We start from the raw sequence: 24,171 nt of genomic DNA on the forward strand, positions 1-24,171 counted from the left end.
CTGCCAGGCCCCCTGTCCGAAGCCCCTGCCAGCCTGAGCTGGAGGGGCTACTGGGGCACCTTTGGGGGGTGGGGAGGGCTGCAGGCACCACCCACCACCCCCACCGGATCCCCAAACCACAGTGACATTGCTCAACCAGGAACCAGAGTGCATTCCTGGGCCAGGGCCAGCCCGGGAGGCGGAGGAAGCAGGGACAGAGAGGTCGGCGGGGTCAGGGTGGGACAACGCCCCCTCTCCCCAGCCTTCCTGGTCATGCAGAGGCCAGGGTGCAGGGACCGCTAGAGGGAAGGCCCAGGGAAGGAACAGGCATTGTGCTGGGCTGGCCAGAAGTACGGTCAGGGAGGCCCAGCCAGGAAGGGCCCTGGACATCCTTGTCCAGGAGATGAGGGGCAGGAAAGAGAGGGGAAGCCGTCTCCAGGCCCCAGGGGGGAGCTGAACCCCATAACGGCTGGGGAACTGGGGTGCACCCTGTCCACGTGCTGGGGCCCAGGGAGTTCCAGGCCAGCCCCCACCTCCGCTGGAGCAAGGCCCACCCCTCAGGCCTCAGTCTTCTCCCCCTGCAAATTGGCCACAGCCTTTCCTCTGGGGCTAAAATGAGGAGAGACCTGCCCACCCCACCAGCTCAGCCTCCATCTTGTCCCCCCATCCCCCAGGGACCCCAGAGATGTCACCCTCCAGGGCTCAAGGCTCAGACATGGGGGCACTCTGCAGACCAACACCCTGTTTCCCTGTGGGCACTTTGGAAGCATCAGGATTTTCTGCCTCATGAAAGAGAGCCCAAACCTGGGTTCTCCTAGCCCTGTGCCCCTGCCCTCAGGGGCCCCCACTGGTGCTCACTAGGCAGGGGGATGTCTTGCTGTCATGCTGGAACCCCCTCGCCCCTGCCCACCTCCCCAGGTCTTTCCCAGCACCTCACCTCAGGCGTTACAACTGTGTATAAAGGATGAGTTAGGAGGCCCTGAGGGAGGGCGGGAGGGGCTGGCCCCGGTGGGGGAGGCTGGGCGCTGCGTCTTGTGGTTCTCCCCTACCCAGAGCCACCCTGCCTGGGGCGCTGGTCCAAGCCCTGACCCTTGGGGATTTGGCAACCTCTTCCAGTTCACGGATCCCTGAGAACCGGGCCTCCTTCTGGAGTGGATCACAGCTTGGGTTTCACTCTGGGTTTCTGCTTGGAAAGCCCCCTGGGCCTGGCCCTGACCAACATGTTTTGCTCCAGCCTCTTGCCCAATCCCACCCCCACCCAGACCTCAGCTTCACCTCAGTGTGTGCTGGTTATGGTGAGGCTGGACACCCACCGGGCTGAAGAGGTACCAGGGTTCCCAGCATCCGCGGAGGAAACGCCGGGGCCGTGAGCCCCCTGGTGGCTGACACTGGGAAGTGCTGCTGCCCAGCCCAGGGAAGAAGTGGCCTGGCTCTCGTCGTGGGGCTCAGGGTGAGGAAGAACAGTGCTTGGCATAGCCCACCCTGGGCCCCCACCCCAGCCCTGCACCCCCAGCTCCTGCCCCGTTCCAGTGAAAATGCTGAGGCTGGCTCCAGTGCCTGATCTGTCCAGACCTCTGAATCCCTTCTCTCCATCCTTCCCTGCCAGGTGGCCCCACTTCACACAGGATGCTGAGGCCCAGGGAATTGGGAGCCGGCCGGCAAGACCGCCCAGAGCCTGGCACTGCAGCCCCCATTTATTGCACTGCTTTGCCGCTCACAGGGGAAGCATGTCCCCCAAAGTCCCACTCCCAGCCCCCCACCCCCAGCGGACATCTCATCCCTGGGCAGCTGGTCCACCTTGCCTGCCTGAGTGCTCAGTAGCCCGCAGGCTCCCCGCCTTTCCTGGAGTCTGAGGCAGCCGCCCAGCCGCCAGCTGTGCGGACAATGGCCTGTACCACAGCAATGAAGGTAGAAGTGACCTCGGTGTGGTGGTGCCGGGTCTTCAGGGCTGCAGCCACTGCCTGGGGGTGGGAGGGAGAGGGAGGCCTCAACAGGGGCCCAAGACACCATCTGAACCACACCTGTGTGGGCATGGGTTCCACAGACGCAGGTGGTGCCATTTCTGGCTGAGTGGCCACGAAGAGCAAGTTGGGGGCAGCTGGGCCAATTGGGTCTCATCGGAGCAGGTGGCCTGGCCCTCACAGCATGGGGTGCAAAGTGGCCCAGGCAGCGGGCATGAGGGTCATCTGCCCCAGGCAGAGGACAGCAGCCATCGTCCACTCCACAATGACTCAGGAGATCCAGGCCCTGTTTCAGGATTCCCAGGGGCCCCCAATGTGACTCAGCACCACCCCCAAACCTGGTCAATGTCTTTCTCCAGCGTCGTGGTGTTGGGCAAAAGCTGGTTGTGCAGCCGGGGCTCCTCCACTGCCTGTTTCACATCGTAGCCGAACCACAGGCTGTGGATGATGGCCTACGGATGAGGGGATGGGGTCAGTGTAGCCCACTGGGCAAGGGGCTGGGGCACAGGCAGGTGGCACATACCAGTGCAGTGGACGTGGTGATCTGCGTGCCCCCAGAGGCACCCACCACCATGCGGACCTGGCCGTCCTGACCCACGATGATCGCCGGGCACATGGACGAGAGCGGCTGTTTCCCTGCAGCCGGCCGGTGGGAGGGAGGGGACAGAGGAGCTGGTCAGCTGCCTGCTGGGACACCAGCCCCCTCCCCACCCAAGCCCTGTGCCCCACACCTGGCGTGATGAAGTTGGCCGGTGAGGGGGGCACCCCGAACTGGTTGATGATGTTGGGGGAGCTGAAGTCATCCATCTCATCGTTGAACAGGATCCCGTTGGCCCGTGACAGCACCTTGGAACCGAAACTGCAGACCAGCTGGGTCAGAGAGCTGTGCCCGCCCCTGCCCCATCCCACCAGCCCCACGTGCCCACCAAAGTGCCAACACGCTCCCTGGGGAGGTGGGGGCAAGCACTCTACCAATGTGGAGCCCCCCTTCTAGGACACGCAGGCAGCCCCGGCCCACCCGGCCGCCCAGCAGCCCTACTAGAGATTGATGGTGCTGGTGGCCGACACGGCACTGCCATCCTCCGAGACCACGGACAGGTGGGCGGTGCCCCCGTCATCTGGCGTGTAGAACTCAGGCTCATAGTAAGAGGCCAGGTGAGTGGTGTCATCGGAGATCTGGGCCCGGAGCTGGGCAGCGAAGAACTCGGAGCTCATGTTGCGGACCACCTGCCGAGACCCCAGAGCTGGCCTGAGGAGGTGAGGGAGGTGGGGAGGGGGACGGGCTTGTGCGAGCAGCTCTCAGGAAGCCCCCAACCATGGCTCTGACCACAACCCTCCTGCACCCAAAGTCTCACGTGGCCCGTCTGACCCCCTCTCCCCAGCCTCTGTCTCTGTTGCTGTCCAGCAACTCTGAATGTCTGTCCGTCCTTGGAGTCCCCACTCTCATTGCATCCAATCATTCATTCATTCATTCAGGGAGCTTGTAACTTCATGCCCAGCACTGGGGAATCAGCAGGGAACAGACACGCAGGTCCCCACCCTCACAGCAGGGAAGACAAAGGCAGGCAGGGATGTGCTGGAAAGAACAAGCCAGGTGAGGCGGGTGGAGTGTGATGGGGTGGGAGCAGAGTGGTCAGGGAGGGCTTCCCAGAGAAGGTAATATCTGAAAAAGCCACCTAAATGGTAATGCAAAGGCCCTGAGGCAGGCCTGTGAGTGACAGGCAGACAGTGAATGGGGTTAGGGAGAGAGGAGGTTGAAGATGCCAGCAGGGGCTGATCCCATAGGTCCTTACAAGCCCTATAAGGACTTCAAAGCCACCTGTGCTTAGGGCAGAGGAGTGAGCAGCTGATGGGTGTTATCCCTCCGGCAGCTGTGTGTGGGTGAAACCCAACTGGGAGGCTATGATACCCACCAGGTGAGAGATGCTGGGGGCTCACCAGGTGGAAAAGAGGAACGGAGAAAGGCCCCGAGTCTTCAGTCTATAGTGGCCGCTAACTGGGGTAGGTTGGGAGCCTGACTTGGGACAGGAGCTCGTCGGACCCTGAAGAATCTGTCTCAGGTGGGTGATGGGCCACACCTGATGTGTTGAGTTCATGGGCAAGGCAGGGCGCAGGAGGCTGAGCAGAGGAAATGCCTCCAGAAGGTTCCAGCAACACCCATGAATTAAGTGACTAATCCAAGGGGAAAACGTTCAGCCTGAATCTACTTCCAAGGAAACAGGGTTGAATCCAGGAATTGGGACATCCTAAAAGACAACTGCCCTGGGCCTTAAAATCAACAAAACAGCCCAGGGGGTCCATTGAGGCTAAGAGACGGCAGACGTGACAGCAACAGCAGGTGTGAGCTTGACGGGCCCGGGGCCTCAAGACACGGATGGGACCCTTGGGGAAAGGCCGACCAGGCATCTAACAAGGAAAAAACAGGGAGAGCAAGGGGGAGACGGATGGAGACGGGGAGAGAGGAAGGAAATGTGCCAAAACGTCCATAACCTTGCAAATTAAAAAGTCAAGGGAGGGAGGTGCTGGCGAACGTGGTAAGATGCTGCAGAGAGTGGACCGAAGGGGAAACGGAGGCTGGTCTCAGAACCTGGCAGCGCAGGTGTGGAGGGAGGAAGGGCGGGCACGAGGAGAGAGGGCTCCAGGTGGCGGCCAAGGTTGCCCCAAGGGGGAGCAGAGGGACGGGGCAGCAGCTGGAGGGTTCTGGACCCACAACCATACACCTCTTTCTGGAATGACCCATCAGAAAGGGCAGACTGGGAACCCAGGAGGGAGAGCAGCAGCGTAGGAAGGGCGTGCAGAGTCAGAGAGTGGATGAGCAGAAGGCCAGTCTCAGCCGGGAGGGAGGGCAAAGAGGGGCATGATGCAGTGGCTTCCACCAGCTCAGGGATGCCAGGTGCTGAGGTGGGGAGCAGTGAGTGCAAAATCATCCCCGGGAAAGAGAAGAGGGGCTGCTGAGCAGCTGCGGGAGGTCACAGGTCAGTGTGAGGGGGTCTGCGGGTCTACCTTGCAGGGAGGGGGGGACCCAAGTAGGTAATGAGGGATGTGATCGGGGTGGAGGTGGAGGTCCAGCCTGGAGCCGGGGCACCTGGCGAGTGAGTGGGTCGGGCAGTGCAGGGCCTGGGTGGGGATCTGGGAAGTTAGCTCCTGGGTGTGACCAGGGAGCATGTGGCCGGGGCCTCTGCCCACCTGGAACACTGGTCCCCTCCCCTGAATCCACCCTCCTCCACCCTGAAGGCTGTGATGCCCCTGTGCATTCCTCACCTCGGCACTGACCACTCCAGAGCCTTCCAGGCCAAGGACACAGCACATGCAAAGGCCCCGAGGTTGGAGTGTGGCAGAGGAGGGCACTATCACTCACTGACAAGTCTGTCTCTCCCACCCTGTGAGCTCCGTGGGGCAGAGGCCAGGACTCAGGGTCAACAGTCCATCCCAGCACACAGTAGGCCCGAGGGCAAGTCAGTGGCAGAAATAGATGAATAAAGCCTGAGTGAGGCTGGGGTGGCCAGGGGAGCCTTCATGGCATCTCCATGGTAGGTCCCCCACCCACTGAAGGCCAGCCTCTGCCCCTTACCTCAGTCACATTGACAAACTTGGGGTCCCCAAGCAGGGTCCTCTTGGCGTAGGCAAACCGGAAGGCCTCCACTATGCGGTGGTAGGTCAGGCCCTTCTGCTCAGGCGTCTCCACGCTCGCCCGGGAGAAGTTGTACCCTGGTTGGGCAGAGCCGGGCAGGTTGGTGGTCCCGGTGGCCCCGGGACATCCAAGCTTGGCCAGGACAGCTGAGTGCCCTGAAGGGAGGGGTGGTCCATGCCTCCCTGACCTGCTTGGTTCACCTTGAGAAGGGGGACATTTAATAACCAACAGCAGTGGCTGCTTGGGAGGCGGGGGAGGATGGAAGGAAGCAAGGGTCCCCCAGGTCTGGGCCTCACATGTCAGCCACAGGGCTACCCAGTCCACGGGGTCACAGATGACCACTCAGATTTACCAGACGTGCCCTCTGGACCAGGCCGCCCAGCGTGAACTCTGGCACTGAGAGCCACCCTGTTACCCCGAGACCTTGCACGCCTGTGCCCACACCCAGGACGCTGCTCTGCAGGGCCACGGAGGGCAGCTGACCTTTGAGGATGTTGAGGATGAGGGCCAGCACTGGCCCGCTGAGCGGGGCACTGGGCACATAGAGCTGGGTGTCCCCGAGGCTGATGCTGAGTGGGTGCTCGATCAGCCCTGCGCGGTAGTTGTTCAGGTCCTCGGCCGTCACGATGCCCCCTGCATGGGGTGACACGGAGATGGGGCACATTTCTGGGGGGCCATCAAGCGGGGAGCCCTGTCTAATCCCAGACCTCCCTGACGGTGCCACCTCCCCCTGGCCAGGTCCAGGCCAGCGCCCTCCGCCTGCTGCCCCACTGGCCTCTCGGTCTGTCGTCTGTCCTCTTGGCGGCCAGAGGATCTTCTCTAAGTGGGAAATATCTGTTCCCATCCCCCACTTCCCCTACCTCCGCCCCCCAGTCCCCTCCTCCTATGACTAATGGGTGGGTGGAGGGAAGCTCAATTCTCTAGGGAAATGGCTCCAGACATACTAAGTATTTACAGGCTAATTTCCGATGTCAGTGGTAAAGGTCAACATGCTAATCACCCTCCTCCCTGACACACTGGCAAAACTAACATGAAGAGGCCATGGCTCAGTGAGGGAGAGGCAGCATGGGGCTCCTGAACCTATGAGAATCTGCCCACAAGTTCCCAACCGCAGGCCCTGCATGCAGCCCCTCCCGTGCCTCGCTCACCAAGCCCACCCTCATCCCCTGTGATCCTCCTGGAGAATTAAAAGCCCTCTCTCCAGGCCTCAAACTGTTCTCTCTGCTTACAAAGTCCAACCTCACCTGTGGCTCAGGCACCACCTCCTCCAGGAAGTCCTCCAGGGTCTGTACTTTAGCGCTTCCCCAACCCTGGCTCCTGCCTACACCTGCATTCCCCCCACCAGGGTTTTCTCTCCTGGACTGCAGGGTTTCTCTCAGCTTTGACTTAACCAGGAGCTGTGGATCCGTGTGGCCTGTCATTAACTGCAGACGCATCTGTGACCCTCCCCTGCCAGACACTCCCTGAGGGCCCAGTGTCCAGGCCAGGTAGGACTCAAGGACCCCAGGCTCAGTGTTCCCGCTGTGGAGTTCCTGGCCCCAGGCCCCTGAGGTTGCCCGCTCACCGGCCTCCTGGATGTCCTTGACAATCTGGGCTGTGAGGCTCCCGTTGTAGAAAGCCTGAGCGCCCTCCAAGGCCAGCGTCTCGTAGGTGTCGGCCAGCCGAGGCATGGTCACTCGGTCCCCCTCCCGCAGCACCTTCCCATCCCGGCAGAACACCTCGCTGGGGCAGAGGGGGCTCCCGTGAGGCAGGCAGGTGGGGCGGACTCAGCCACCCCCCTCACACACACACAAAGAGAACAAAGGATGGGGTGCCCCTGTCCACAGAATCCAGCCCAGGTGGGGCCGGGACCCCACCCCCAGGCTCAGAACGGGCAGGGTTTTGGTCCCTCGTTCAGCGCAGGTTCCTGAAAGTGCCACCGCTCATGCCCACCAGTAGGGACCGTAGACGTACCACAGCTCAGGGTGCCGCTGGATGGCAGCCTGGCTTCTCTGCAGGGCTCCCGCCAAGCTCTTCCCCACAGGGAAGCCCTGGCGGGCCAGCTGGATGCTGGGCTGGAAGAGACGAGCCCAGGGCAGTCGCCCGTGCCGCTGGTGTGCCAGCTCATAGCCGCGGATCTCGCCTGGAACCGCCACCGACAGCCCACCTGCGAAGGAGAGGGACATAGCTAGTGGCTCCACAAGGGGGATGTTCCAGGCACATCCCCAGGTGGGGCCAGTGAGGCTCAGGAAGGACATAGATTTTTTAGGTCACGTCTGGACTCAGCAGGCATGAGTGTGGCTCAGCTCGGCTGTCTGATGAGGGCACAGGAGCGAGGGGCGGTAGCACGTGTGCTGGGTCCCGCTGTCCCAGGCCTGGATGCCTGTCTCCGCACGTGCCACCGTGTCTCAAATCCTGTGCCAGGCCCACGGTTGCACAGCGAGAGTATAAGGAAGCCAGACCTCACCATCTCTCAGTTCGAGCCTCCTAGGCCATGAGGCTCCTCATCCCATAAGACTCAAGTGTTCCTCCAAAACCCGCCAAAGCCCCCGGCACAAGCCCAGGCCACTCTCAAGGCTGGGCTGGTCCCAAAGCAAGGGCATCTCTTCCCCTCTTCCATTGTCCCAACTGGGACCTGAGCCCAAACCCCTGCCCTGTCCCCTCTCTGGGTCTCGGTTTCCCTATCTGACCATAAAGAGTTTTGTTTCCCAGCACTGTCCTTTAAGGAGCCATGATTCCCCTGGAAACAGAGCCCTGGACCCTGGTTGCCCACTAGGCCTCACTGCCCCCGCCATGCCCTAAAGCCAGCACTGACCCAGAAAGTTTCAGCCACAGCCTTGGCTCCCAGGCACCCTCCTGCTTTCACCCCTGATATGCAGGGTAGGGGGCCGCTCCCAGGCTTGGCGGCTGCAGCTCTCGAGCTGCCTCTCCCACCCTGAAGTGGGGCATGAGGTTCCAAGAGCCGGGTTGTTACGACATTGGCACATCCCAGAAGGTTTGACACCCAGCACACAATTCCTCCCCCTTAAATAAGTGCTGCCCTGACCTTGGTCAATCAGGCTCTCATGCCACACTCTCACCAAGGTCACCAGTGACACCCACGCTGCCAGCGCAGGGTTTCTTTCTCATCTTACCTGGCCCATCACTCTCTCTTCCTGCGTCACTTCTGCATCTCCCTGCCCTCTCCTCTGTCTGCACCAACTCTTGGTGTCCTCCTCCATGTCAGGCTGCAGGGTCCATTACATGCTGACAACTCCCAAACTGACTCTTTGGCCTGCTCCCCTCATGGCCAGATCTGAGGATGCATCTGCCCACTTGAAAAAGGCTTCTCAAACTTAACACCTTGCCGGTCTCTGTAAGGGCCACCCTGTCCTTCCAGGTGCAGACCTGAGACCCCAACTCACCCGAGACTCCTGGGTGAGCGTCACACCCAACCCATCAGCAAATCTGCAGCTCCGCCCTCCAAGTGTGCTCGGCCCAGCCACCAGCCACCAACTTCATCTCTCCCTGGTTATCACCGTGACATCCTGATGCGCCACCTGACGGGCAGGTAACTTGCTCCCCCTCTTTCACAGCAGCCTGAGGGGGGTCCCATCAGAAAGCGGCCAGATCCACCCAGGTCCCCCCTCCAACTCAGGGAACACCTTTACCTCACTCAGACATGATGACCCATGAGGTCCAACATGACCTGGGCTGTTCTACCTGACCCTGTGTCCTCCTCTTTCTCCCCAGACACCCCCACGGCTGCCCCCAGCCCCAGCCTCTGGGTCTTTGCTCACATGCCCTGACCAGGGTATCTGATGAACCCACAAGCCCTCCAACCCTTCCTACCTCTGCTTCCCAGGCAGTGCTGTGGCACATGGCACACCCATGTGTGCTATCTCTACCTGCTCCACCTGGAATGTGCATTTCACCTGTTACCTTTGTTTCTACTGGCTTAGGGAACAGCCCCTGACGCTGTAGGAGGTGCCCAACAAGCCCTAGTTAAATATGTGAATTCCAAGCATCCAAAGATGCTAAGTCTGTAAGATTCCCACACTCTGAATGATTTCATTTCTACACTGAGTTTCCCAATGAGTAAAAATTCAAAGACTGTGTTGGAGGGGATTCCAAAACGGCTGCTCTCAGCACCCTACCCAGGGTTCCACCTGCAGGAGGGGTCCTGCAGAGCCTGCAGGAGGGGTTCAGACCCACTATGGCCTTTAATCCCCACCTCTCCTTCCCTCCAACCTCATCCTGCAATCCACTGGGGGTCCTTGCAGGGGCGCCCCCTGGTGGCCATTGATTTCCCTTGGCTGCCTGGGGAGTTGCAGGGATTTCCTTCTTGGCTTAAGGACAGGTTAGAAAAAAGAGACTCCTTCCCATATTCTAGAGAGCTATCCCCACAGATGAACAAATGAACGAACGAATGAATGACTTGGATGCCCTTTAAAAACCCAGGGTTTAGATAGCCTGGGTTCAATCCCAGCTTTACCACCATCCAGCTGTGTGACCTTAATCAGTTTACATGACCTCTCTGGGCCTCAGCATCCCCACCTGTAAAATGGGAATCAACACCACGCTCCCCCTGCCAAGCGTACAGGGAGGATTCAAGGGGCTCATTGGTGAAAAGGGCTGAGCAGAGTGCTGGCCCCAGGACCCCCGGCACATGCAAGCTGTTGTAATAGCAATCACTCTCTCCGTGTTCTAGCTCCGGGTGGCCCTGGAGGGGCCTGAGCAGAAATAACAGAAGCTCTCTTTACCCTCTGTGATGATGGGCTTGACCAATCATTATGGAGGGTTTTGTGGGGCCAGGAAGGGATGGGATGGGACTGCCAGAGCCACTCCCAGCCCCAGATGGGGTGGGGGGGAATATGGAGGGTGGGGGTGTGCTCATGCCTTCCAGCAGCTCGTCCTGGCCCTGCACCCACACCGAGCCTGCACTCACCTTCCTCTGACTGCTCTGAGCTGTTGAACATGCCGGCAGAGGCCAGCTGAGGGGCCACCTCTCGGGCGTTGATGACCTCAGCCTTTCCTGGAAGGAGAAGCATGTGGGCAGTCCAGACCAACACCAGCCCCTCACTTGTGTGAACCTAGGAGTTGCCCAGCTCTGCCTGCCCAGCCCAAGTGCAGCCTGAGGCAGGCAGCCCCGCCATTCACCTCCCACCCTGCCAGCCACTCACGTGTGGTGCTGTTGTAGATGGTGAGAAACAGGCCACCCCCGATGCCCATGCTGTGTGCGTTCATGAGCCCCACACACAGCAGGGCCGCGATGGCAGCATCCACCGCTGAGCCGCCGTCCAGCAATGCATCCCTGCCAGTGGCACGTGCCGGGAGTGAGAGCCGGCGGGCTCTCTACCCTCCGAGATGCGCACCCCGCCTCACACCTCCCCACCGCCTGGCCACCCTGCCCAAAGGAGGATGGAGAGGAGCCCATAGGTTTTGATTTTTTAATGTAAAAAATTGTTGAAAAAAAGAATTGTTGTATTCTAAAACCAACGGGCTTAAATGTTCCTCTTTTTCAAGCAAACAGATGTACGTGACGTTTATAATTGGAAAAAAAGGGGAAATTGTTACTTTTTATTAATAACATCTTTTTTCTGTTTAAGTTTTTAAGTGAGAATTGATCTCTGTACATGTGAGCTAGGGGTCTAAAAATGAAACAGCAGAGTTTATCTGAAGAGACAGACACCCTTGAACTGAGAAAAGGGCTCAGCTGGACACTGGGAGACCCACACCCTGCTCTCGGGGCCAGTGTCCCCTTCTCCCCTGACCAGAAGCTGCTGAGAAGGTCCAAGGACAGGATAGGCAGCTCCACGCACACCGAACACCCCTCATCCAGGCAGCCCCTTTACCAGTGGGGAAACTGAGTCCCAGAGAGGCGAGGGTCTTGCCCAGGTCCACTTACGGTGGCTGTCTTCCCGGGCCTGTGTCCCCACACCCTGCCCCACTCACCTCCCGATCTCTGAACAGCGCTTGGCATCTGCGGCCACGGCAGCTCTGGGGTACACGTGGCTGTGGGGCTTGAAGGTCTCAGGCAGCCAGACGCAGAGGCCAATGATAAGGAGCATTAGGACCACGGCCACCAGGGCCAGCAGCATGGACCGCTTCTTCATGGCTTGGCGGGCATGGGGGACGGGAGGGTAGAAGGTCAGGGGACCACTGCTGACCTGGCCTTGGGCACATCCTCGTCCCGCAGGGCACAGCACAAAGTCGAGCCTCAGAAATATGTCCTCATGTCTCCTTCCGGCCCCCAGAATGCATGGGCCACCCAGCCCCCAGATTTTTGCTCAGGCCACTCCCTCTGCCAGAAGCTCCTGGTCCCACCTCTGCCCCCGCAAATCCTCCTGCTTATCCTCGGGGCCCCCTCCCAGTAAGGACCCCATCTCCAGCAGGGAGCCCCCTGGAATTCACTTCCGGAGAGGAGCCCCTGATCCTGCAGGACCTTGTCTGTCTCCTCACAGTGGCAGAGCCCTCCACCACCAAGCAGGTCACTCCGGGAGGCACAGGCCTGGCCTGATTCCTTCCCGGCACTGTCCTTGGGTCCCCAGAGTGACCTGCCACAGAGCGTGGGTTTCAGCTTTTGTTGTGCCCTCAAAGGGGGCACCCACAGTCTCCTGAAATCATCAGATGAGCCACCGCGGGACCAGAGCCTACCTTCCTTGGCGGGTGGGAGCCCTGAGCCTCCCGGGGAGGTGGCCACAAAAGATGGTTTTGGCTGAACAGGCCGGAGAAGTAACTGGGGTCTCCTTCACGCTCTGCAGGAGACTGTGGCCACAGAATCTGCTCCAGGGAGACTCCCAGACCACGCAGTCTGCTCGTTCTCCTGAAAATGGAGCGGGTGTCTCTGAAGCGGGCTGGGCCCGGCCCTCCGGGGAGAAATGTGAGGTGTCTCTGCCTCTGATGAACTCTGCCAGCCACTCCCATGTTGGTGAATATTCCGTCCCCACAGTGCATTTCTCCCCTGCGCAGCAAGGGGGTTACACAGAGCAGGGCAGGGAGCTGTCACGTGACCAACGGGTGCGGGCCAGTGTGTCAGCCGAGGGGATGGAGCGCGGGCTCTGGGGCCAGCCTGCCCCGTCTCACCTGCGTGGGACCTTGGGTAAGTCACTGACCATCTGACCATCTGTCCAGTGGAATGGCAGAAGGGTCTGCTGGGAGTATTGTGAAGATGAAGTGGGTTGGAAAGTGTGAAGTGTTAGGTAAGTGTTGGCTATGTTGGGGGTGCCTGGAGGCCTGCGTATGGCAGAGGGGAGCCGGTCAGGCTCCACTCGCCATTTATTTCCCTGTTGACTTCCTGCCAGGCTGTGAGGGAGGGATGGAAGTAACCCTTGGGGTCCCCGTGGCAATGGCAGCAGGAGAGGGGTGTGACCCCAACGGGGGAGGAGAGGTGTGGTGACAGAGGCAGGGTGCCCCCTCTCCCGGACTCAGTTCCCTCTGAAGGGCGATGTCTGCTGGAGAGCCCAGGGCTGGAACCCCTCTGGCTACCCTGTCCCTATTCACAGGGTCTCCTAGAGCTGGTCTAGGAATGGAGTCCCACCCAATGTGGGGGCATCCAGACCCCAGCACAGAAGGGCTTTCTCCTCCCCAGGCTCAGGGGGTGGTCACACAGCAGACTACCACCCCACACCCCCAGCAGGGTCCAAGCCAGCCCTCCTCTCTGTCTTGACCACCTTGACCGAACCTAGGCACCACCGTTTCTCGCTGGACACCCTCCCATCCCCCACCAGCACTGCCTGCTCTTCTGTCCTCGGAAAAGCAGTTAGAAGGCAAGGCTCTCTCCAAGGAGCCAGCCAGGTCCTGCCGCCACCGCTGCCCTGAGGACAGTCCATGCCCTCTGCCAGGCCTGACAGCTCTCAGGGCGTACCCCGGGCCCTGGCAGGGGGCCAGGTCAGGGTTAAGGGTTCCTGATGGAGGCAGCTGTGCTGGGAGGTCTGCGGAACCTCGGGACCTCGGGAGCTGGGCTGGCAACCTGAGGCATCTGTTCCAGACCTAGAACTTTCCCATCATATGCGGCGGGGTGGGCGGGGCAGGACAGGGGCCGGTGCCCCCCTCCCCAGCACAGGCACAGCCCCACCCGTCAAGGAGGCCCCCCAGTCCTGTCCACTGGGTCAGGCCACTCGGGGCAGCTTGGGGGCATGGCCTCATTTCTCCTGGGCTTGGGACCATCAGCTGAGACCCCACCCCCACAACTCTGGGTCCTCCTCTCCACCCTCAGGCCCCTAGACGAGCCAGCCAAGACCTCCTGAGGTCCACACTCCAGCCCCTCCCAACCATCTGCCTGTGCATCCTTCCACCCAAGGGCCCAAGTGGGCTCCCCAAAGGGCAGGGGGTACCCTGCGAGGCTCAGTCTACCAGGGAGTGGGTGGAGGGGTGGGCCGCACTGACCCGTCCCCTTCTCCCTGGGCAGGGCAGTAGGGAGGCCTGACTCAGCCCCCCATAGGCAGCCATCCCAGCCCTGCGGAAGACACCCTGCTGGGTGACTGTGCTTCCGTTTCCCATCCCCCACACACGTTTTTCTCAGCCTCACTAAAACAACGTCCAAGCCCAGAGGACTGGCTCTCACCCAAATCAGTGTCAGGAAGGGAAACTGAGGCCAGAGAGCGGGTGCTTGACCTCCAATAGCAATCCTGCTCCTCTTGACCCCGGTGGGCTTACCTGAGGCCTGGGGGCAGCGGGGGCCCAGGACAGCCCCTGTCCCTCAGAAGACAGCTCTGGGCTGGGACACTGGCTGGGGAGGAAGAGGCAGATTTGTCTGCCTGGGAAAGTCTTGGCCACAGTGTAGGCCAGGCCCCCCCACTCCCAGGAGCCGCCCAGAGCCACGCCTGCGGCCCGGGCAGAGCTTCTCAGGGGGCCTCAGAGCTGGGCTGGGATCTGGGGTGGGGGTGGGCTCCTCCCAGGAGGAGCAGAGGCAGGAAAGGAGCAGGAGGGGCCGGAGGAACTCACGTGCTCACCTAGTCCAGGGGGTGGGGGATGGGGGTGGGAGGGGTGGGGGGGAGAGGGGGAGAGACCTGCCAGGGGGCACCTAGAATCCCTGTGTACGTCAGAGTAGGTGGAGAGCGGGCAGTCCTCGAAGAGAGGTCTGGCCTGGCAGGGAGGATGGCCGGAGGGTGGCCGGAGGCTGCTGTCATGTCACGGCAACAAGGAGGCACAGAGACTTGGCCTATTGCCAGGTGACTAAAGTTCACGCAGCCCTGGGAGGGCCCTGGAGGTGGGAGGTGCTGTCAGCAGTGACCCTTGGAGTCCCCTGGATGGTGGCAGCAGGCAAGGGGTGTGGCTCCAATGGGGAAGGCGAGGTGTGGCGACAGAGGCAAGGCATTCCTCCTCCCGGACTCAGGCCCCTCCAAAGGGTGGGTGTCCCCCACAGGCTTGCCCTGTCCTTGTTCAGAGTATCTGAACTCCAGGGCCAGACATGGTGTCCCAGAGATGGTTCCTGAGGCCGTGGAGCAGGGGTGTCACCAGCACCAGAGCAGAACCCAGACCTGAGAGGCTCACCACACCCCACAGCTGGACGGCAAGGGGACCTCCCTGGAGCATGGCCCAGGGCTTCAAGTCCGGAAGGTTCCACCACCTATCCAGGAACATTAGTGCCCCAGGCCCAAGGAACCACCTAAACAGCCTGGAAAGGCAGGGCCCAGAGACGGCCAGAGCGGGGTCCAAGGTCACACAGCCCACCAGTGCACACCTGGCTACCCCATACCTGCCCCAAGTTGCTGCATGTCCCTGACCAGCCCACCAAGGAGTCCAGAGTCAGGAGCAGCTGCAGACCCGCCCCAGGGAACTTGGACACTGCCCCATCCCCCTTTGGCCCTCGTCAGCCAAGGAGAAGCATCAGCCACTTCCTGAGTCATGCCTCCCTCCCCCGCTCCCCAGCTCGCTGTGCCGAAGCTGCCCACGAGCCCCCACAGCCCCCATCTGTGACATCTAATCCTCAATAACCCCGCAAGGCTGCACCATTTGATAGGTAGAAGGAGACGTGGAGGCTGACCAGACATTGCTGCCTGCTCTGGGTCACACAGCCAGAAGGCCTGGTCCTGTCACTCAACTGCCCTTGGGCGGGCTTGGCATGGAACCCACCCAACGCACTACCATGAAATCCTCAACCAGCATGACCCTGGGATGGGGGTGCCATGACAGCTCTTTCCCTTGACACCATCCCCTCCCCTGCAGACCAGGGTAACTAAGAAGATGGACAAGGCAGGATCCAGGGACCAAGGCCCAAGACATGTCCCCGAGGACTGGACATCAGCCAGGAACATCAGGGTATTTGGTCCTGCCTGAATGGCTGCATTGCAGCTCAGTCGGCTGGGAGGGGTCTACAGTGGAGAGCCACAGGGCTCTGTCTCTAGCCTGCCTGAGGCTGCTCAATGGTTTTCTCCCTGCCTGGGATGGCATGAGACATGGCAGAAGTGGCAGGAAGGTAAGAAGAAGGTCTGAGTGGGCAGAGGATGACCCAGACCCCACAGGTGACCTCAACAGGAAAACCCTGGGCTGAGGCAAGTTGGAGGAAGCCCAGCAGCAGCTGCAGTTTCTACGGAGGGGAGACAAAAGCGAAGGTGTCTCAAAGGCCACGTCAACTGAGGCATGACGTACAGAACAAAGAAAGCCCTTTCTCACATATCAAGTGTGTCACATTCTGTCCCAGTCAGCCCACCACACCCACATGCAGAGAGGGGACCTGGGGGCAGTGGGTCTGGGCTGGAGGTCTCCTCCAGACCCCACGGCTCCTGTCCTAGGCACAAAAGGTGGTGAGTTCTCTGCCCCCAGGAATATGCAAGCCTCACCCAGCCAGAGTTACTGACCCTGCCATCAGCACCACCCCCTCCCAATACACACACATACACACACCCATGCTGAATCTAGGCTGAGCGAGCATGTTCCAGGACGCAGCAGAGAAGACAGCATGAAGAAGAGTGAGACAGAGCAGACAGCGTGGGGTTTCTCTGTTAATCCTCCAACCCCAGAGTCACAGGGGCGAAACTGGGCACAGCCCCAAACCCATTCACAGGCCGGAAGCCGAGGCTTAGGTAGAAGCGACTCGGCCCTGGAGGCACATGGATGGACAGGTAGGCACCCCTTCACCTTCCTTATCACCAATGCCCACAGTGAGGAGTGATGTCCCCTAGGTATGAGAACACAGCTCTGGGCAGGAAGCTTACCATGACCCAGACCGGATTTGGGATCTGTCTCCCTTGCTGCCCACCCTGGTGCAATAGGGTTGAGAATTAGAAAAAGGCTCCTTCCCCAAGACCTGATAACCACTACCTGCCAGAAACCTGTCGAAATAGCTATACATGCCTGCAATAACCACAAGGGGGCGGGCGCCCCCTGGAGTTGTGCAATCACCCCTTGTACTTGTACCGGCCATGCCCCACCCCCACCATGAGAGCAAACCAGAGCCCCGAGGACACAGCGCCTCAGCCCCCATCACCACTCGCCTCCACTCCAGACCCGCCACCTCAGTGACCCCACCACCACCCCAGGCTGCCCCATCCTTCTGGGCCTCAGTTTCTCCACACTGCCCTCCTCCCTCTCAATCCAAGAAGCCCACTTCCCCGCACTCCTCCACCCACCCCACAACCGTAGCAGAGTCAGCCAGAAAGCCTTGTCAGGCAACCTCAAACCCACTTACTGGAAAAGAAACAGACGCTCCCAGCCCAGACCCAGTCAGACCAAGGGCCTAAGGCTCTGCCCATCCGTGCGACCCCTCTGCAGGATCCGTCCACACAAGCCCCACCCCCATCACCCTGAAGGGCAGCTCACTCCCATGACGCAGGTGTATAAACTGAGGCCCAGAGAGGACGGGGGACTCCTCCAGAGCACAGCCAGGACATAACAGAGCTGGGGCTGGAACCCACTCCTCCAGATGCCCCCGAGAGGCCCCAAGCCTGAGCTCCCCACTCCTACGATGTCCAGCAGCTCAGAGATGGTGAGCTGAGCTTCGGGTCACATAGCACTGGGGTACAGCCAGACGCCCATCCTGCCCCAGCTCACCTGGCTGCAAGGCTGGTCCTCCTTCTGTACTCCAGCACAGAGCAGAGTCCCCAGTGCCCAGCTCCTCCCCTCCCTCCCCCTGCTGGCCTGAGTGGGGGGAGGCTTTAAAGGCACAGGAACCTTTCCAGGTGGGAAGAGGACTGGTTCCTGGTCCTATCCCTGGGGCTGTGTGACCTGGGACAGCGGGTAGCCTCTTCAAGCCCAGTGGGGTCCCAAACCCTGAATAAGAGACCTGAGCTTTGAGGGCCTCAGTACGGCTACATGAGGCTGGGTTTCAGGCAGAGGCCAGTTAGGCCAAGGGTCCTCTGGGAGGAGGAGAACTCCTGGCCACGTACAATATCCAAAGAGGGGTCCCACAGTGTTGGGGCGCAGCCAGATGCCTCCATCAACAGGGGTGGGTGTGTGAGCATCACAGGCCCCGCCAGGTCTGAGAAGCCTGACGTTTTCTCTAGAGTTCTTGGTCAGGGGATGCCCTCTCCCCCGCCCCCGGGGATGCAGATGTCCACAGGCTGTCACTCCAAGGACCCTGGTCACCGTCACCAGGACAGAAAGGAGTCACATGACCCAGGGAGCCTTTCCTCATCCCTCAGCTTTCTGGGGTTGAGGAGGCAGGCTGATGGAGGATGGAGCCATCTGCTCACGTCCCCCCACCTGCTCCAGCCCAACAGGATGGGGTGGGTGCCCCCACAGGACTGGGAGGCCCAAGCCTGCCCATTCTTCTGAGGTCCACACACAGCCTGCTGCTTACATGTATTCATCCATCATTCATTCATTCACTCACTCTCCCATCTGATCCTGGCCCATTCAGATTCTTCTCTCAAGGAGCCCCCAGCCAGACTGAAGATGGGATAGTATAGTCAACCAAGGAGGAAGAGGAGCCCAGGACCCCCAGGGAGGGGCAGAAACTATGGGGGGATCCAGACAGCACTGGGATTGGACTGTGGAGGCCAGCCAGGCAGAGGGAACAATTTGAGCCTGGGGCATCTCCGCAGCAGTGAGGGTACAAGGGAGACTCTTGACCGCCCTGACCCTTCCCGAGCCCTGAGGCATCAAAGCTGGAAAAGGAAGTGGCTGAGCTCAGACCCTGAAGGCCAGGCCAGTGCATCTGGACTTTGAGAGCCTGGGGAGGCTGGTGAATGTGCCACCGGGCTGGGTAACCCATTAACCCCAGCTCACCCATTAAGACCCTGGTGGGTGACCATTAGCTCCTCAGCCATTCCGGGAGTCAGGCAGAGGGCAGGGGCCATGGGAAGAAGGGAGTGTTGACGGGGCGCTGGCTGGGGGCTGCCTGAGCTTGGGTCTCTGTGTCCCTGCTCCTGGAGGAGCTCCCCTGGGTCAGGCTGGCCTCCAGCCAGGGGAGCTGCCAAGGCAGCCTGGGGGCCCCACCCCACCATCCCGAAGCCTTTCATCAGCTAATCACCCCTGCGGTGCTGGCACCAGCGACCTAGAGAGTGTGGGGGCCTTGGCCAGACAGGAGGCTCAGGCCCTGGACCAGTGGGCAGAGAGGCAGGCACCTGGCCCATCCCCCCGTCTGAGAAATGGGCCCACAGAGGCCTTGGAGGCCACTTTCCTGCTCTAACAGGCTCAGGTCTGCCCCACTTCTATGCCTGGAAAAACAAAGCACTGGTGGGGCAAGCAGGGTGCTCCTGGCACAGGAAACCTCAGCCTAAGCGGAAAAAGGACTTACCCAAAGCTACTCGGCAGGACAGCAACCCAGGAAATGGGGAAGGACCTGCAAACCACTTCGTGCCAGTGGTGCCCCACCCTGCTGTCAGGTCCTGGGAGGGGCTGTGTTTGAGCCCCCGGAAGTGCCAGTGTCTGAGCTCCCGGAAGTGCCAGGTGAGCCTGTGCCCCAGGTGGGCCACATCTGGCTGGTAGAGACACAACATCCTGGGCGTTCCCTGGTGGCCTAGTGGTTAGGATTCTGGGCTTTCACTGCCGGGGCCTGGGTTCAATACCTGGTGGGGAACTGGGATCCCACAAGCCACGCGACTCGGCCAGAAAAAAAGACACAACATCCCAAAATGCAGTTGGGAGCCTCACAGTGAGTGAGCCAGGCCAGCAGGTCCAGACGCAAGCAGCACCTAACCCATCCTCCAGAACTGCTGGGCCAGGATCTCAGGGCCCACCGGGAGTCAGGAAACCTAATATCATCCAAGACATTTTGTGTCCCCTGGTATCTGCACCAAGGAGATATCTGGTCAGTTGGCTGAACAAAAGTTCATTTTCATCAACTTGAGGACCACAGAATCTCAAATGTTTGGCCTCTGAGCTCCTATCTCCATCACCCCAGAAAGGTCGGCTTGCACACCTGCCCTGACAGGGAACTCATTACCTCTAAGGACAGTGAGACTGGTTGTTTGGCAGGTTCTTCCCAATGTCAAGCCCCAATTTCCCTTCTTGGAATGCCTTCTGCACCTGCTTCAGGGGGACCTGGCCTAACACCCTACCCACTGTCAGAGGCCACAGAGCAGGGCTCCCCACACCCTATGGCTATTTGGCCACCACCTCTCAGAGCCACACAGACCACACTGAAGGGATGGAAGGAGAACTCGGGCTTGGTGAAAGGGCTGGTGAGGCCCAGTGGTGGTGGGAAGTGAGCTCTGGCCAATTGCAGGCATAGGCAGAGAGCCCCCTGTGCCCCAGACACTCCCTGGCGCCCTTGGAGCGGTTCACCTTCTCAGCACCCACCTTTGATGTGAGGACAGAGGCTGGAGCTCGGGCAAGTACATGGGCCTCCAGGGCTAGCAGCTTGTTAACACCTGGGAACTTCCGGCAGCAGAGCCAGTCTGGCACCTGCTGGACCAAGCCTAATTCCCAAACTCATAGGCAGCGCAACCAAGGGCATGGGCTCTACAGTCCCTAGGTTCAAGTTCAATCCCAGCCCTGATGGCCCAGGGTATCCTCTTCCTGCCTTCAGTTTTCTATCTGGAGAGCAGGGATCATTAAAATAGTTGTTGGGCAGATGCACTGAGACGGCCATGCACAGGCTGCTGTGAGCACCATGACCTCCATGGTCCAGCACCCGGGCCTGCAGCTGCCTCTCCCTCCTGGATGAGCAGCTCAGAGCTCAGAGGTCATAAGTGGCCCCCTCCTGGCTGCCCCATCCTCCCTGCCTATGGCTCCCTGCACAGGTAGCATTTATCACATCACCTCATAATTATCTGCGGTGTCTGGGAGCTTCAGGGGGTGGGGGAAGAAGGCTGCCTCGTCCACACCCCAGCCCCCAGCCCAGCACGTGGCTTGGTCTCCTGGAGAGCTGACATACTCCTATCTCCAGGTGGGGGGATGGGTGCAACGCCCAAGCCCACCTGTCCACGGCTGCCATCCCCCACCCCGTGACCCTGCACAGGGCTAAGTGGATGTGCAGTTCCGCTAATGCCAAAACTGCCCCACACTCTCCATACACACCCTGCTCAGCCTGCCTGGGCTTGTAGAAGCCCTGCCCCCACCCCCCTTTTTCAGCATCTCTTTGGCCCCCTTCACTGAAACATCCTGTTGGCTGATGTTTCAGATGCCTTGGGTTAACCAACAAGCCGGAACCTGAGCTAGGCAGCTACCCTCCCAGACCTCCACCGGCCACGTTAGCCAGGGCCTAGCCCTGGACAGCAGCCCACGCATCCTCACCGGCCCTGTCCAGCAGCCCCTACCTCTACACCCCCTCCCGCTCACCACACCTGACCCCCAGCCCCCCGCACCGCCCCCTCTCACCTGGCAACTTCGCAGGGTCCCCAGCCGCTCTACTACTGCATCCCCAGTGCTCTGAGCACATCCCTCCCCCACTGAAAAACCCTTCAAAGGTTCACGTGGCCCTCCAGATAAATTCCTGTCAGCTGGGGCCTGCCCCTTTCTCTGTGCGATTCACCCACTGCCCTACTGCTGGGACTTTTCCATCAGGCCCCAACCTCAACGCCACCGCCTCCTCATTGAAGCCCTCCTCTGTCTCCTGGTCTGATGTCTTCCTGGGCTCCCGCAGTGTCTGGGACCCCCATCACAGCTCCCCACCTCCGCTGTTCCTTTAACCTCCTGCGTGTTTGTCTCTGAAGTATCCACAGGGCCCAGTGATCATCAGTAAATGTAAGTATAATGGCTGTCAGGTGGCTGGGTGGATTCAGCATGAAGCCACGGAAGATTGATTAGAGCCTACACATGCCACGTGCGTGTGTGCTGGACGCTTTCCTTGCTGCGTCTAATCCTACACCTTTGCCAGATGGGCATTCTATTTTCCCCATTTTAGAGAGGAGGAAACAGTTTTGCAGAAGCTGCTGTAGTGGGCTGAATAGTTTTCCCCAAAATCTACATCCATCTGGGAGCTCTGAATGGGACCCTATTTGGAAATAGAGTCTTTGTAGAAGTCATTAGTTAAGATGAGATCATCCTGGGTTAAGGTAGGCTCTAAATTCAATAAGGTAGGCTCCCTGTAAGAAGGGAGACACACAGACACAGTGAAGGAGGACTTGTGGCCATGGAGGCAGAGATTGCAGTGAAGCAGCTACAAGCCAAGGAAGGCCGAGGACTGCTGGCCATCGCCAGAAGCTGGCAACGGGCAGAGAAAGATGATTCCCTAGCACCTTCAGAGAGCACAGCCCCGCCAACACCTTGATTTCAGACTTCTGGCCTCCAGAACTGGGAGAGAATACATTTCTGTCGTTTTAAGCCATTACCAAGTTTGTGGTAATTTGTTATGACAGCCACAGAAAACTAATACCACTAACTACCTTGCCCATGTTTATATACCCCAAAAGAGGGCAGGTCCAGGGGATTAGGAGCTGGGGCCTGAGCCTATACCTGTGACCCCCGTGGTGACTCCTAGCCCTGCAGGAAGCTCACAACCTATTTCTTAGAGCCAGATCCAGGGGAAACTGTCTCCATAGACTGTCTGTCTGCTTTCTTCCTCCTAGTGAGTTCCGAATCCATCCTGCATCCGTCTCTGCAGTGGCTGCCAGGAGGCTCAGTGGCACCTGGCTCCTTGCTGAGGTACCATCAGCCCTGGGCTGCCCTTCCTCCTCCTGGGCTTGAAATATCCCACTGGGTGGGTAGAGAAGACGCCCGAAGGTGGGACAGGTCCAGCTGCAGCACCAGCCGCAGCCCTCCACCCCACCTGCTGGGTCATCAGGACCCTGCTTCCCTGTCATTCCACCTGCGCCACCAGCTGTCGGTGCTACTTGTCTCCTGGAAGTTCCCACTTGGGGCCCAAGATGCCCCCAGCAGGGCCTGGGGTCCGTCCACCTGACTCTCTGGCTCCCCAACCTCCCACCTCGCTGGCTCTCAGGGGTGGTAAGGCTGCCCCGAGAACCCCTGAACCTCCACATCAGCCCTGGGGGCTGAGAGGGCAACACCACAGCCCCCCACCTACAGAGTCTCCCCAAACACAGCTCAGCTGCCCAGGGCAACTCCAGGGAGAGGGGCCAGCAGGCTTTAGTTAAGCATACACGGAGGCCGGCCAGTGGGGGGACAATGCTCCCACTCCCGAGGGCACAGCTCTGTCTCTGGGGTCCCCTGTCCCAATCAGGTTAGGCCAGAAAGAGTTAACCTCGCCACCCCCCACAGGAGGCTGAGGGAGGCCCATGCAGGGATTTGGGCCCAGATGCCACCCCTCCCTCCTTTCCTGGAAAATGTTCTCCAGGAATCTCTCAGCCAAGGACACAGAGGGTGGGGCAGGGGGTGAGGGGTGGGGCTGCGGAGCAGTTCTCCACTTTCCATGGGACTCCAAGCTCTGGGCATACCCCCTCTGCCGCTGCCTGATGCCCCCCCTTCATGACATCCAGGCTCAGCCCTCCTTTGCCTCCCTCCGCCCCCGCCCCCCCAACCTCGGCCTTCTCGCTTTTGAGGGGACAATGTCCAGACCTGGCTCAGCCTCTGGAAGGATATGGTCACGATCTGGGAATCATCCCAGCTCTGGCTCCAGCCCTGAGATTGGGGTGGGAGAGGTCTTACCAGCCTGCCAGCTCTGGGTAGGGGTCTGCGAGGCCCCTGGGGCAACGGGATTGCTGCTGAAGTCTCTGGCTCAGTTTAGCGACAGCACCTTCCTGGAGGAAGGCAGGCCGGGCAGTCATGCAGGTTTGCCAGGGAGGAAACCTGTGGTGCCAAGGTGGCCCCAGGACAAAGCTGGCTACATAGCAGGGAAGGGAGGTGTCTGGGTCCAGTCGCAGATGGAAGGAAAGAAGGGGGTCCAGGATAGGAAGGCCCCAGGAACAGGCCCAATGGGGGCGCCCAAGCAGGCAATGACAAGGGCTGGGGTTCAGTGGGTGGTCAGGCCCTCTGCCTTGTCTCAGGGGCTCAGCCCCAGGGCACCACAGAGCCCAGCACTCTGTCTTGGACACAGTCCTGGGGGGGCAATTCTTAACTCAGAAGAAGGAGCCTAACTCTGCCCTCACTTACCACAGGCCCTCGGACAGCCTCCCCTCCCCCTATCGCTGTCCATGATCAACCCCCTGCACCCGTGCCCAGCTACACTGTCCTCCCAGGCCGGACACACCCTCCTTGCTGTGGAGGTCAGGGTCTGGAGCCCCCTACCCTGGGAATGTGAGGGGCCCAGAGCTGGGTGGGGGGTGCTATAAGGGGCAGCAAGCCTCCAACAAAGACCCCTCCAGCTAGTGGGTTCCTGGCTCAAACCTGGTCCCTGGAGTAGCCAGCCCCCACCCCATA

General features: G+C 60.3%; 1 protein-coding gene across 1 annotated transcript; it reads right to left on the reverse strand.

The window, feature by feature from the left end:
* Positions 1–1,614: 1,614 nt before the first annotated feature.
* GGT1 (gamma-glutamyltransferase 1) lies at positions 1,615–17,563 on the reverse strand. Its single transcript, XM_082416318.1, has 15 exons — positions 17,524–17,563; positions 14,188–14,260; positions 12,187–12,355; positions 11,485–11,647; positions 10,713–10,843; positions 10,478–10,564; positions 7,525–7,717; positions 7,136–7,293; positions 6,055–6,204; positions 5,512–5,648; positions 2,980–3,167; positions 2,672–2,799; positions 2,464–2,576; positions 2,279–2,392; positions 1,615–1,940 (listed from the first exon to the last, which is right to left on the reverse strand). Exons 4-15 carry the CDS (start codon positions 11,643–11,645, stop codon positions 1,794–1,796), a joined length of 1,707 nt encoding a protein of 568 aa, XP_082272444.1. The 5' UTR covers positions 11,646–11,647; positions 12,187–12,355; positions 14,188–14,260; positions 17,524–17,563; the 3' UTR covers positions 1,615–1,793.
* Positions 17,564–24,171: the final 6,608 nt, after the last annotated feature.

This window comes from Balaenoptera physalus (genome assembly GCF_965194825.1).
Source record: "Balaenoptera physalus genome assembly, chromosome: 12".
NCBI classification, from domain to species: Eukaryota; Metazoa; Chordata; class Mammalia; order Artiodactyla; family Balaenopteridae; genus Balaenoptera; species Balaenoptera physalus.